At 34.4% G+C, this 13997-nt stretch overlaps 8 protein-coding genes and 1 pseudogene across 9 annotated transcripts, besides 1 other annotated feature; 2 read left to right on the plus strand and 7 right to left on the minus strand.

Moving 5' to 3' along the window:
• Positions 1–13997: part of a mobile genetic element that runs on past both edges of the window.
• On the minus strand, positions 2577–3454 carry TVAGG3_0662140 (organellar and viral DNA polymerase type B; the record flags this gene model as incomplete). Its single annotated transcript, XM_051242044.1, has 1 exon — positions 2577–3454. A coding segment is annotated over one exon (878 nt), but the record flags the coding sequence as incomplete, so codon positions are not given.
• Positions 3581–4618, minus strand: TVAGG3_0662150 (organellar and viral DNA polymerase type B; the record flags this gene model as incomplete). The annotated part of the gene is made up of 1 exon (XM_051242045.1): positions 3581–4618. A coding segment is annotated over one exon (1038 nt), but the record flags the coding sequence as incomplete, so codon positions are not given.
• Positions 5050–5523, plus strand: TVAGG3_0662160 (uncharacterized protein; the record flags this gene model as incomplete). Its single annotated transcript, XM_051242046.1, has 1 exon — positions 5050–5523. The coding sequence occupies one exon, from the start codon at positions 5050–5052 to the stop codon at positions 5521–5523; it is 474 nt and encodes a 157-aa protein (XP_051088633.1).
• TVAGG3_0662170 (KilA, N-terminal/APSES-type HTH, DNA-binding family) lies at positions 5605–6444 on the minus strand (the record flags this gene model as incomplete). Its single annotated transcript, XM_051242047.1, has 1 exon — positions 5605–6444. One exon carries the CDS (start codon positions 6442–6444, stop codon positions 5605–5607), a length of 840 nt encoding a protein of 279 aa, XP_051088634.1.
• On the plus strand, positions 6553–6927 carry TVAGG3_0662180 (uncharacterized protein; the record flags this gene model as incomplete). The annotated part of the gene is made up of 1 exon (XM_051242048.1): positions 6553–6927. The coding sequence occupies one exon, from the start codon at positions 6553–6555 to the stop codon at positions 6925–6927; it is 375 nt and encodes a 124-aa protein (XP_051088635.1).
• TVAGG3_0662190 (integrase core domain containing protein family) lies at positions 7941–8444 on the minus strand (the record flags this gene model as incomplete). Its single annotated transcript, XM_051242049.1, has 1 exon — positions 7941–8444. A coding segment is annotated over one exon (504 nt), but the record flags the coding sequence as incomplete, so codon positions are not given.
• TVAGG3_0662200 (ATP binding) lies at positions 8464–8874 on the minus strand (the record flags this gene model as incomplete). The annotated part of the gene is made up of 1 exon (XM_051242050.1): positions 8464–8874. One exon carries the CDS (start codon positions 8872–8874, stop codon positions 8464–8466), a length of 411 nt encoding a protein of 136 aa, XP_051088637.1.
• On the minus strand, positions 9053–10471 carry TVAGG3_0662210 (annotated as a pseudogene). Its single transcript has one exon. A coding segment is annotated over exon 1 (1419 nt).
• TVAGG3_0662220 (uncharacterized protein) lies at positions 10936–11416 on the minus strand (the record flags this gene model as incomplete). Its single annotated transcript, XM_051242051.1, has 1 exon — positions 10936–11416. A coding segment is annotated over one exon (481 nt), but the record flags the coding sequence as incomplete, so codon positions are not given.

Consider the following 13997-nt stretch of genomic DNA (forward strand, 5'->3'; position numbering starts at 1 on the left):
GTAAAGGAAGCTGAAGCAAAGAAAGAGTAAATGGTTTATTTTTATCCGAATTAAATGTATAGACAAATACCTTTATCTGTTGCGTTCAGTAGTGAAAACCCTGACGTCAAATAAAGGGAACAGAGTAACGTTTAAGTTTCAACAGACTGGATTGTGAACATAAATGAAGAGAAGTACATTGGCATAACATCTATGTATATAACACGTGCTTTCAGAAAGGTTGACTTTATTTCAAGTCGAGATAGAAAATGACGAACAGTCTTTAAGCGCCCAAAACATTCACATATACAAATACTTTAAAGACGATACAACATTGTTGCAATGTATGATTTCATTTAATGAGATGTTCGAGAAAAAGTTCAACATTGAAGTACAAACTTTACAGCCTTTACGTGAGTTTCTTGCACAACTGAAAGAAGAAGGTAGTCAGCCACAACTTATAGACTTTCATTATGAATTTAATGAAAATGAAGATGGAACTCATGACTGTCAATCATTGTATTCTCACCATTCAATGAAGTCGCTAAGAGAAAAAATCCATTACGTATAAGATTTCAAATCTCTGAACCAAGTGATGATTTTAAGAATGTTTTCAATTATGATGCAATGCTTCCGAGGAAAAATGAATTTTCAAAGATTGTAACCTGGCATTTGGGATAGAAAGCAAGCTATTTATATTCAAACTTAAGTAAGGGAGTTGAAAATGAGTTCATTGGTCATACAAGAACTTCACCACTTCCTAACCCTAAATACTATAAATTAACTGGCTTCAATCGTGAGTTTTGGATAGACATGTTCTCCACTCATGACCATAAATGTCCAGTGTTCTTGCCTCCAGACCATAAGGACTGTCTCTACATTGAAGCACAACTCTTAAACTCTACCATCGCAGTATTGTAAAATCTACGCTAGCTTTATTTTTATCACGAATGACCTCATTGCTGACAAAAATAAATGACCTCATTCATGACCTCATTCATGACCTCATTCATGACCTCATTGCTGACAAAAATAAGCCGCTAGCGGCAAGGGCGAAGCCCATGACCTCAGAACTTCAACTTACGAATAAAGCTTGTTTTAGTCGTTATTGAAAAGTTGAACTTTTCAGCAAAGCAAGGTTGACATGACTTACATAAGTCGAATGCAATCTCTTGACCATCATAAAGTGCTTTGTAAAGTTTCATTAAACTGAACTCAGAGTCTTTGTCATATGTTCCAACAGGTATGTGAATGTTCTTATCTTCATTGTAATAGCATTGTATAGCTTCAGGAAACATTTCATTAGCGGTTAAAGCAATAACATCTTGCTTCACGCCTTTCATTCTGCAGTGAAATGCAACTTCATTTAAATCGTTAGTGAGTAAGTCTATGTAGGTCTTCTTTCCACAGAAAATACTTTTATAAGCTAAACTTTGTTTTCCAGGTGTTATTTCTGCAAAGTCGCTATGAAATTGACCAAGGTTCTTTCCTATAAGTTCTCTACCGTATCTCTTCTTAAACTCTGCTGCAAGCTTTGGATGTCTTCATTATATAAGTGCATACTGTCGGTATCCTGGTAAAATATTTGAAGTCCCATTCCTCTGCAGTACAGAATACTTCATTCATAATACGTTTTGACATAGACAGAATATTAACACCAAGTGGACAGAAGTTAAAGTGTCTGCAAATGCTTTTCGTTAGCTTGAAAATAGTTTTATCTGAACCATCCAAACCTTCGAACTTCACTATATGGTTGTAATTTCTTATAGCATATCTTATAGCATCTTTGTCATTTACTATGGTTATTTTTGACTCAATAGGAGATAGAATAGTTTTGCCATAAATGCTGTTCAGAATGAGTTTTATAATTTCTTGTAAGGGGTTTCCTTCTTTCTTATACTTTAACCTTAACTCAAACAACTTCTTTACTTCATCTCTTATTCTCATATCTCTGTTTCCATCGTAATAGTATCCTTGCAACACTTCACATTTGACACCTTGATATTTTATGAGGTCTTGTAATGTTATATGGTCAACATACATGAGACAGCAAGTGTTTGAACTTCTTGGAACGTTAAGTTCTGGATTTAGTTCAGGGTCGCAAACTATTAAATGAAAGTGTCTGGGTATACCAATCTCTGTTATCTTAATGAGAACAAAGAAGCCAGACATAAACTTTTCACCAATGGGTTCCTTTTGGTCATCATCGAATAAATGTCTCATGAGATACTCTGTGCTTAACATTCTCCTTCAATACTTTTGGAATACCTTCTAAAGTATAAAGTCTTGCTATAGCTGAAGGATATAATGAAACAGTGTCGAAGTCAGCAATGAGTTTCTTTTTGCTCTTTTGTTTAATGTTATCTGACAACATACATCTTCCACCTTGAATGCATCTCGAAATAAATTCTCTTGGTTTATTTGAGAGGTCATAAAGATTTCCATTCGGGAAGTATACTCTGTTCTCAAACAATTTGTTAGCAATTGAACAAATACTAACGTAGTCATAAACGTTTAAATCAAACTCTTTCAATAAGTCATTGCGGAACTTTACAAAACCTTCTCTTAAAATTCTTACATCTTGTTTGCAGTAAAACGTGCTATATTTTTCTAAGTCGAAGTGGTTTTCATCTATTCTGCAACCTTTGATGGAATCTATGTTCTTCATAAATGTATCTGCATCATGGATAAACTTACATGCTTCAGAAATGACACCAGTTCTGTTGTCATTTGCTAACAAAACACTGCTGTAGTAGTTATATGGAAATACTTCTTTCGGTCCTGTTTGTAAGTTAAACATAGCAGGAAATAGTTTAAGCTTCTTATTTATAACACTGTAAGAGTCTTTTATAATAATTGCCCTTCCTTTATATAAGCCAGTTATTTGCATTGTTCGTGAACCTTTAATGATGGGAGTTCCTTTCACTTCTGTCATGTGTCTTAAGATGAAGTTTATGTCATAACTGAGGTTATGGAAATATATTAAACTCTTGTCAGGAAGTCTTTCCAAAAATTCTGTTGCACAGTTTTGACCCCAAATACTTTCACTCACTGAACCATCTTCACTGTCATAACAGATGTTAAAAGCTTTATGAAAGCCATCGGTACTACACTCAAAGTCAGCAAAGAAAACGTGCTCAGGTATGAACTTACATTTAGCTTTATTTACTTCTTTTGACTCTGCTTTCTTCTTCAGTTGTACACAATACTTTGGAGCATATGTCAAATCTTTAAATGGTGCAAGGTTCTGTTTATATAAGTCAGTAGTATATGTGAAAAGTTCTCCATAAGAAATAGGTTCGAAATATTTGCACTCCCACAATGTTTTCATAACATCCCATAACGGTGTTGTTCTATCATAACGAACTACATATTTGTTCTCTCTCTTTGTATATATTTTCATCTGTTTCTCAATGTTCATTCCACCACACTCCTTCAAGATTTCTATATAGTTGCGAATGAAGTATGTTGTCATTGGAAGTCTTTCATTTAGCATGTAGTGGTCTTCAACAAGAAGTAAGTCAATAGTTCGAACAGTTTCGCATTCTTTTGGTATATATCTCTTTATTTCATTATGTCTTGAGTCATTGAAGTAACCAATGGTAACATTAAATGCTATACCTGTTGCGTCAGAAATTTCTTGTACTTTACTTTGAGGAAAGTCTCTAACACGAATGACTTCTCTCATGTGGTCAATAGTTTCTTCATTTACTCCAGCCTGAATGCAAGCATAAACGAAACAATTGTCCTCTGTCATAAGTGTTGCAGTTCTTTTGTTCAGTTCATTGAAGATTTGGTAGCGTTCAAGATTTATAGGTAATGTGCAAAGATACTTCCAGAACTGACCGCTTCTCTTCTTATAAAACTTCTTTTCACCATTATCTTTCCAAAAGCTTTCTATAAGTGCTGGGTTTCCTGTTTGCTTAAGAGCTTCCAAAATGGCTTTCTGGTCATTTGTCAGTGTGCTTTCATCTCTATATGGTCTCTTTTTTGGTTTGCCTTTCTTTACATCTGACATCGTTAAGCCTTCATATTCTGTTAAATCATACATCTTTATTTCGGTAAGATTCTTTATGTTTGTCAAGAAGAAGTCATAGTGCATTTCAACAATACCTGCAGCATTTGCTTCTATCTCTGATATAAAGTTCTCCTTCAAGAGCTGATGTAGTAATGTTCCAATATTATTGAGGTTTAACGTAGAACATTCATACTTTCCACCAAGTTTATAACATACCATCCATCTCTGTTGCGAGTTTATTTTAATTTTCTCTAAGAGTCTCATGAAAACCTTACCGAAATGTTTGTGTAAGTAGTCTCTGTTTGGTTCATCTAAAGCTTCGATGTTAAAGTCAATGAGTCTATTGCCTGACTTCACATTTCTCTTCCTATTCTCTTCATCTTTCTTTAACCATCTCTCACCTTCTTTTGGTTTGTCGTCAATGGAACGAATGACATCGTTAGCTTTGCGAACTTGTTCTATAGCACTTTTAAACATCTCTCTTCTCTGTTGTTTCAGTGTGTCATCTCTCTTTCGTGTTTCACCAACGTTTGCATTTGTTATGTCAAACATCTCTCTTCTTACTTCATGAGGTACAGCTCTTCGTGTTTCACCAACGTTTGCATTTGTTATGTCAAACATCTCTCTTCTTACTTCATGAGGTACAGCTCTTCTTGTTTCACCAACGTTTGCATTTGTTATGTCAAACATCTCTCTTCTTACTTCATGAGGTACTGAACGTCTATGATATAAGTCAATAGCAACGTCATTTAAAGGAAATGCTCTTGCATGGACTTCGTCCTCGCCGCGTTGCGGCTTTATGAACTCATGAATTCTATCATAACTTATTGCACCATTATAGTCTTTAATGAAGTCAGCGAGTGCTTTTTTGTTTGTTGCGTAATGTTTTGCTACTTCTATGTTAGCTTCTGTTAGAAGTTGTTTTATTTCCGAGTGTTCTAACTTAGACAACTTCCGATACATCTTTAGTAGGAAATAAAAAAATATTTTTTGAAAAAATTAGATTAGATTTTTTAAGGCTAGTTTTAAAATATTTCGAACTTTTTATTTTAATGAAACACATGCAAGATTGCAAGTTCTTTTCATACAATGCTCTCGCTACTGCCATCAAGAATGAGTTTAATAATGCTTCAAATGTTAATGTTATCTTTAACAAGAAGTTTGTGAAAGAATCTAAGTTTGGTCAGTATGTCAGACCATTAGCTATTGTCATTGACCGCAAACGTTATACTTCACAAGAGTTAGCAGTAGTTTTGAAACAAAAGGGTTTCTTCGTGAATGTCAAAGATACTCATTATACTGTTATAAAGAACTCCAACATTGACTTCTTCAGTATTGCTATGAATCTTTCCGAACAGAAAGAATATAAGAAGGGTGAAACATCTGTGAAATATTATCCTTCATCTCTGAAGACAATAACGAACAAAGATGTTATACAAAAGTTCTTACCAAAGGTTGAAGAAGCTTCAATTGACATTGACGAAGGAAGTGAAATGGTTGAAGAAATTGACCCTGAAGCTATTTAACCAAAAATATATTTTTGGTGAAGAGGTGAGATATCACCTGTTTTTTCACCTCATTCTCTCTTCGTTAATGTTGTCGTGACTTCATTCTTCCTCTTTGAAGTTATCGAAATACTCTGTTATTTTTTCCTTCAGTAATGTTAAGTCTTCTTTGAATGTAAGTATTGTACAACCTTTGATGTCATAGTGTGTTTGAGGTAACGTATCTTGAACTATTTGTTTCACATCTTCATTTGGGGTCATTGAAATCGGTAAGTTTTCACGATAGAACCAGTTTCTGTCAGATTTATATATTTTAGCGAGGTCATAAAAGCTCTTGTTGTTTCTTCTGACTAAATGCAACATAACCATATCTTTATCTTCTTCATTTTCCATCTCTTCAGTATAAATCATATACTTATAGTTCTTTTCCTTACCTTTTGGTACCGAACGTGGTATTCTTTTCTGTATGCTTTTGTCTTTTGCATCAAGCTTGTTTTCCATCTCTTCACGTTCTTGTCTATGAATTTCGTCAAGAAGTCTGTAAATATACCAAGCATAACGAGGCGAAGCCCACATTGCTACAGCATTTACAAGAAGTCTATGTACATAATATCCTCTCAAACCGTTTGGCAATTTTTCACGATTTTCATAGAGTTTTGGCGACTGGGGTTTTTTACCTACTCGCTGTTCTTCACTGTTTTCAGAAAAAAGTATGTCTCGCTGTGCTTCGCTCAAAAGTTCTTGTGTGTTTTGGTTCCTAAACCAGTCTTTAGGAAGCTTAGTATCTGGAGCATAACATGCTGTCAAAATACTTTGCATTTGGTACATATCGTCTTTGACCGAACGAATGAGACGGAGTTGTTTGTTAAACTGAACCCACTCATATTCTTCATTTATAGCTTCATGGACTATAACTGTTGTTGTGTTCTCTGATGTTGTCATTACTGTCTTTACATACAAAATAAAAAGTTAGAAAAAAATAAAACTAGCGTTATTTTTTTTTGAGATAAACACTATTTCTTCACAACATTAAATTTTATCCTGTATGAAATGACTTTAAAAAGATTATTGACTGACTTCGAATACTATCTCATTGACGCACTGACAGACCCTCAAAACTGTGTTGAAAGTTCTTTAAGCTTTAAGATTGAAGGTACGACGCATTTTGTCTTCACTTACGTATTGAAAGAATATGACCGTTATCATAACGAAGTGAATCAAACACTAATAAAATTTGTAGATAAAAAATTGGTTAACAATGAATATTTTAAACGTGAAGACCCAAACACTGCTGGAGATGATGAAGAATACAGACAAGTTATTGAAAAAAATAACGCAAGATTAGATGCAATAGAAAAGAAGTTTAATGAATGTCTTACAAACACGTATGAATATCTTATGCAGTGGGAAGCCAGATGGAAATAAATTTACGTCAAATATGCAATTTATAAAATCTTATGTCGACAGGCTACGTAGCACAGTGGTCTAAGGTGGTGTTATGGAGGGGTCAGGGTCTGTGGTTCGAACCGCGACAGCGCCGTATTTTCTTATTTTCTTTGTTTGTCTTGTTTGTCGTGAATAAAAAGTGTCATAAAAGTGCTCTATCTTCCACGGGAATAAATAAAAAATTTACTTTATTTCTTCTTTATTTCTTTGTTCCCGTGGAAGAAGGGTTTTTGCCGTTTTTTCTCAGCCGAAATCAACGATTTTTTCATTTTTGGAATCCTTAGCAAATGAGGAATCTTTTCTCTCGTGGAAGCTTTGACCAAAAATATAATTTAGGTGAAAAAAACGGGTGACATCTCACCTCTTCACCTATAATATATTTTTGTCTGATTTACATCCAACGAAAAAGTTTAGAAGAATTTTCTTATTCTTTCTGGCATGTTTTTATCTTTCCAGTACTCCCGCTCTAATGGTCCCAGATGAGTTGGTTTAGATTCTCTCAAGTTCTTAGATGGTATAACATCTTCAACGCCTCCTTCATATCTTACTTTATAAGTGTCATCGTTTATGTTGTAGTCAAGTATTTCAATAACCACTCCTCGCTTTGCTTCGTCAATGGTTTCAGCAAGTTTGCCATTACTACTTTCGACTATTTTATGACGAGGGTAAAATGCTATGGAGTCGTCAGCAGCTTTTATAAGATATCCATTACCTTGCGTAGAGTCTACGATATAATAATTTCGACTTAACCTTAAACGTTTCTTTGTCAACGGTTTGTCGTCAAGAACTACACGAACTTTTGTTCCAGGAATGAGAGTAAATTGTGTTGAATTTCTGATATTTTGTGTTTGACTTCGTTTCTTTTGTATATACTTTTCTTCTTGTTGTTGTGTCATTGAATTTGGTGTATGTCCTGTTGTAGAATGTGTTGAGGAATTATATACTTCGATGAAATGTTTCATTGTTTCTTCGGTAAAGTCTCGCTCTTGATTTAAATCTCTGAGAGTCCTTATGAAGCGGTTAATGATACCGAGTATGTTATGGTTATGGTCTTCAGTAGTGTAGTGAGTTATGTTATGCTTAATGAGAAATTCTGTGATTTCGTTGCTGAGGTATGCACCGTCTTGGTCTGATGTTAAAGTACTTGGGCTATGTTCTGCTACAAACTTTTGTAAAACTCTTAACACTTCACGAGTTCCTTTATTTCTCATTATATACGCAAAAGCTTTGCGAGTGTTAACATTAATGAAGATGAGGAATGGTTTATGACCACATTTTCTGCTTTGAATGAGAGTGTCAAATTGGTATGCGTCAGGAGTGTTGGAGTAAATTGGTAAAAAGTAGTCGTAAGGGTTTATTTTTGTTTGATGTACAACATTTTTGTCAAAGAACCTTTTCACTTCAGCTCTGTTAGTAAATCCCGAACTCTTTGCAGCTTCATTGAACTTCTTAAATGACCTCCATGGATGTTGTTCGAATACTTCTTTCAAGCTCATTTATGTAAAGTTAAAGATTTTAACCAACTCGTATCCAAGCGTGCATTGTTATATAAGGAGGCATATAATCTTTTCCATTACCTGCTGGGTCTGTAATACCAGCTACAACATGTGTATGATTTCCTGCGGTTCCACAGAAAATACCTGTGCTTGAATCTACTGGGTCAGTTGAAATATCATATCTATGCATTCCCTGTCTATCCGAACCCGCTGCAAGATTTGTATAACCTCTTTTTGTTATTGAATGTGAATGGTTTCCTTCCACAGATGTTCTTCCACTGAACCTATGCATATGTGAAGGAAGGTTTTCAATACCTATTTTCTTTGAACCTCCCATCTTCATTGACTGCGTATTAGTGTAGAATGGAAAACTGTCAACTATTTCATACCATCTACCACCAAATAAAGTGTTTGGATTTATTGGATTCATAGACGTATAAACAGCTCCTATAGGATATATTAAATCATATATGCTCATAACTCTATAAACATATTCTAAAGAACTTATGTCATTAAATACCATTTGGAATGTATCTCCCGGATGAAATGTTGCATTTGTTCCACTTTTATAATGTAATGTTAGTTCAATAGAATTATCCAAGAAAAATTCAAAAGTATCTGGTTGAAGACCTCTAACAAATTCAAATGGAGTTGCTGGTTCACCATTTATAATTTCTGTTGTAAATGTCATTGTATCTGGTTTCGAAAATTTCTTTGTTAGTTCTGTATCCACATAAGTTTTGTCGGCTTTACTGTCTAACATTGCTGGTAGTTCATGTGTTTCAAAGTTTCTGACATGACCTTCAATGTTCATACATTTGTTATTTAAGGAGTTTAGTGTATCTTTTACGCTTGTACTTGGATTTTCTTGTGGAGCACTTGAGCCTAAAGTATAGTTCAAGATAATGTCGTCTGCTCTAACAGTAGTGAAGGATTTATGTGTATGGTTCTTGTCTGCTTTCTTGTCATATAAATCTTGAGCAGTGAATTTAATATTATGTTCATCCTTCATGACATAAACATCTTTACATCTAATGTTTCTCATCGTCGTTATGTCGTCATCCGATGTTAAACCTTGTGGAAAGTTAGGAGGTTTACAATATAATGCATCCCCACCAGTTTCTTCAACCGTTCCTTCAATACTTTCTATAGCAACAGTAGTGAAGGATTTATGTGTATGGTTCTTGTCGGCTTTCTTATCTAACATTGTTGGTAGTTCATATGCTTCAAAGTTTCTGGCATGATCTTCGATATTCTGCACTCTGTTATCTAAATTGTTTAGTGTATCTTTTACGCTTGTACTTGGATTTTCTAATGGTGCACTTGAACCAAGGTCAAAGTTCAATATTATGTCGTCTGCTCTAACAGTAGTGAAGGATTTATGTGTATGGTTCTTGTCAGCTTTACTTTAATGTAGCTTGAAGTTCATTTATATCGGAGATATTGTGTTTATGAGATTTCAAAACTTTGTTCGTTGCGTCAAGTTCATCTTTGTCAGCTTTACTTTTAATAGCATCTTCAAAAGTTATTTTTGCCTTAACTCTCAAGTAAATCTTGGTTCAACTAATACACCGTTAACAAAGAAGTATGAAGCATAAATTTCACGTTATAACCAAATTTCTGGTGCTTTACTGTGTCATACTGTACAGTACAGTTATGTCATAACCTTTAGCACGAATATTTATATCTTCTTTCATTAACATTTTTCGTCTTCACTTTTCATCCTGTGTTAAATATCCATGGTAGTCCGTTATAATCTGTTCATCTGAACTTATATAATGAACATGGTTTTTATCTGCTTTTTGTGAAAGAAGTTCAACAACTTTTGCTTCACTTATGTTACCAGTGTCACTTTCATTTATTTTTGTCAGCATTGCGTTCAAAACTTCATAAAGACTAACTACTTCTTTTGGTTCTTGAAACAATGAGTCAAAAGTCTTTCTTAACATTACATCTTCAACTGTTATGACTGAGTCAATACCTTTCTCTTTTATTGTCTTAGCTAACTGACCTAAAACAACGAACATATAGTCTAAAATATTATCTTCAGTGTTAAACACTATACAGTTTTCACGAATTGTTGTGTTTGTTGCTGTTAAAACTTCTTTAAACTCAGGATATATATTCAGTAGATTTTCAACAATTGTTTGAACCACTTGTCCTCCTTCATCTAAATCTCTTGCTGCCATTAAAGGATGTAAATTAATTGGTTCAATAATTCCGAGACGAGGGTTGTAAGCAAGTCCGTCGAACATATTTTTACGTTTGAGTGCCCAGTTAGTTAGTTTCTTTGTATTATATGTTACTTTACCCCATAAATTTTTGAGACCGTCAAAGAAACTTCCTGTATTTCCATGTAATTTAGCAAACTCAACATAAAACTTCATGCTATCTATGCCACCAAGAAAAGCCCAGAGTGCATCTATCTCACTTTGCATGGTTATAAGAGATGCAGTTGTTACACCTGATGAAAATAAAGTAAACAACCACCCTAACCAACTCTTACCTGCTCCACTTTGTTCTACTTTCACAAAATCACTGATATGACTTTTTAAGTATTCTTTCGTAAGTAATGTGTCTCCAGGTGTAACGTCTCTAACGATATTATCTCCGTCAAAAGTCAATGTTCTAACTTGTGTCCGTGCAGCCTTTATTTTAAGGCATGCATAGTCTGGTGTTTGAGGAGCAGAAGGCTCGATGTATGTAATTTTAAAGAAATCGTCATAATTTTTCTTAAAGGTTTCATATGTTGTTTTGAATGTATTGAACCTCATTATTATATCAAGAAGTTTTGTCAATGAGTCAGCAATTGCTTCATCTACTGTTGACGTTTTGAGTTTTATTTCTGCTGAGTCGTTTATGAATGGTACTTGACATTGAGTTGTATATGGGTCAAATCCTGTAGGACCCAAATGAAGCAAGTAGTCTAAAATATCACGAACAGACTTTGAGACAGTTGTGTCGTTCTTCATGACGATTTCACCATTTACAATGAATGGCATAGTACATGAAGTTATTTGTGGGTCAAAACCAGAAGGATTGAAATGAAGCATATAGTTCAGCGCCTCATACACTGACTTATACACTGTTTCATTATTTTTTGACACAATTTCACCATTTACAATGAATGGCATTGTCGAAGGAGTTGTTTTTGTATCGAACCCTGAAGGATTGAAGTTAAGAATGCTTTCAAGAGCTTCATATACAGACCTATAAACAGTTGTGTCGTTCTTCATGACGATTTCACCATTTACAATGAATGGCATAGTGCATGGAGTTAAAATAGGGTCAAACTTTTCATAGTCCTTCCATGTTATGTATTTCTCAGTATTTCCATCAGAAATAACAATATATTTGTCAGTAAGTGTGAGAGAGTATTGACCAAAATATAAACGTTTAGCTCTGTCAGCTTCATACGCATATGCAGCTATACTCATATTTTAATGAGAATAAAATGTTGTTCTATTTGCAAAGTACAGACCCAAACGAATACGGGACAGTAAAGCTACAAACAAACTTAGGTCTACAGAATGAGGCGCTTGCATTCAGAATGGTTGACTTCAATACTATCGCAACTTTTTATAACAGATGAAACAGATTTCATGGAGCTTGAAATAGATGGAAAGAAGCACGAAATAAGATTTCACAATAATGTAGAATATAAGATGGAAACATTAGCTGGAGTGTTAAATGCTCTCATAAATACTACAATAAACAAGGATAACGAAGAAAACTTAATGAATGTTAAACTTATTGCAGGAGTTTTGAAGTTCAGTTATGCAAAGGAGTTTAAGATAACACGAATGAGTCATAGAGTTCAATTGCTTCTGGGAGCATACCATATGACATTTCCTTTGAAAAGTGTTGACAAAACGATTGAGATGAAATCCGTTCCATACGTATGTTATGGCAATTGTTTGTACGTTGAGTCAAAAATAGCTAATGTCCAGGTATTTCAGGAGTTAATAGTAAAGGTTCAGTAGAATATAGTCTTTCTGTTATGAAGTAAATTCAATGTTATTCCAAACGTTCCTGTCATAGTAACTCATTTAGGTAAATGGGTTCGCATTAGTCCTCATAATTTGAAAGACATGCAATTCAGACTAGTTGACTTTCAAGGAGAGCCTGTAGAACTGAAGGCACCAGTGCGAATGACTGTTGAGTAGACTTTTTAGAAAATATTAAATGCAACAGCTTACAAGAGAACTCAGAGCTAAAAATATAAAGTATGAATGTTATGTATTAGGTCATGAACTTTGGTTGTTGCTGTTTGATGAAACAAATGAGTTAGTTATGTCAGTCAAGAGAACAGAAAAAGGCGTCAAAGGCGCCGAGCGCAAAGCGCTATATTGTGTTAGTGAGAACTGCACCAAGTCAATAAGATTAGGTTTGCATTATGAAGATGAGTTCGATACTGTTGAAGAAGTTTTGGATAGATACTATAAGTTGCTTTAATTTACTAAAACATATTTCAAACATAATTTATATTCTGTTGAAAGTTTTGTATACTCGTTCGAATATTTATACTTAAACTCAACTCCTGGAGTACCTGGTATTTCAATGATGCGGATGTTACCTATTTTCATGAATGGTGGCGTTGACCACAGCATTCGATTTCAGGGTCGAGATAGTCAATGACACATTGTTTCCCTGTTATTCGTGATATAACTTTTCAAGGTCTCCTTTGTTAGAATTATTTGGTTCTTGCTTATAAGATTTACCAAAAGCTTCTTATCGTCTTTGAGTAAAATTGTTTGGTATAACTGAAGAAGGTAATGGTCTACGTTATCTGAAGGATTTGTTTGAACATTTGTGTAAGGGTTGTCGTTGGCTTCTCTTGAAAGAATTTGGTCCAGTGGTGGATACTCTAACTTAACATCTGATGTAGCGTTAGCGTTTGAAGCTGAGTTTAAATTCACCGACTTAAGTTCTGGTTCTTTCAAACACTCTGAACTATAGTTCTTTATGACAATATTGTTTGTCGTTCGTGAGTCAACATTTGATGTTGGTTCAATTGGAACATTAACGGCACCAGCTAAGATGGATTTGCTTCTCATTTCATATAGAATAAAAACCTTTTATATGTATGAAATGAACAATATACTCGACAAGGGTTGAATGTAAAGCTAACGAATGAAAATATTGTTGAATTCACTGAGACAGGAGCTGTGTATAAAGATGTAGAACTACTGAACAAAAGAGCTAAGGGAAGAAGCAGGAACATGAACAAAGGTGGAAGCCTATAAAAATTTATGTCAATGATGGCTCAGGAGGTTCAAACATAAAGTATGCAGAAAGTTATAGAGTTTATGCTCTCAAAGGTGAAAAGCCTTCATTTAAGAACAGCTATTCTAACGCATATCCTCAAAAGTTAACGGATGGGGAAGTGGATGATATGAATGACAGCAAAAATATTAACAGAAATGGCGACAGAGATGCATGGAATTTGTTTACCATCAGTCAATTAAAGCATAAGATTTAAAACAATGTTGGTCGTTCCATGGAATATTTTTGACTTTAATGGTATTAGTCATGATATGAATCTCAAGGTAT

This window comes from Trichomonas vaginalis, chromosome III (assembly GCF_026262505.1).
Source record: "Trichomonas vaginalis G3 chromosome III, whole genome shotgun sequence".
NCBI lineage: Eukaryota > Parabasalia > Trichomonadida > Trichomonadidae > Trichomonas > Trichomonas vaginalis.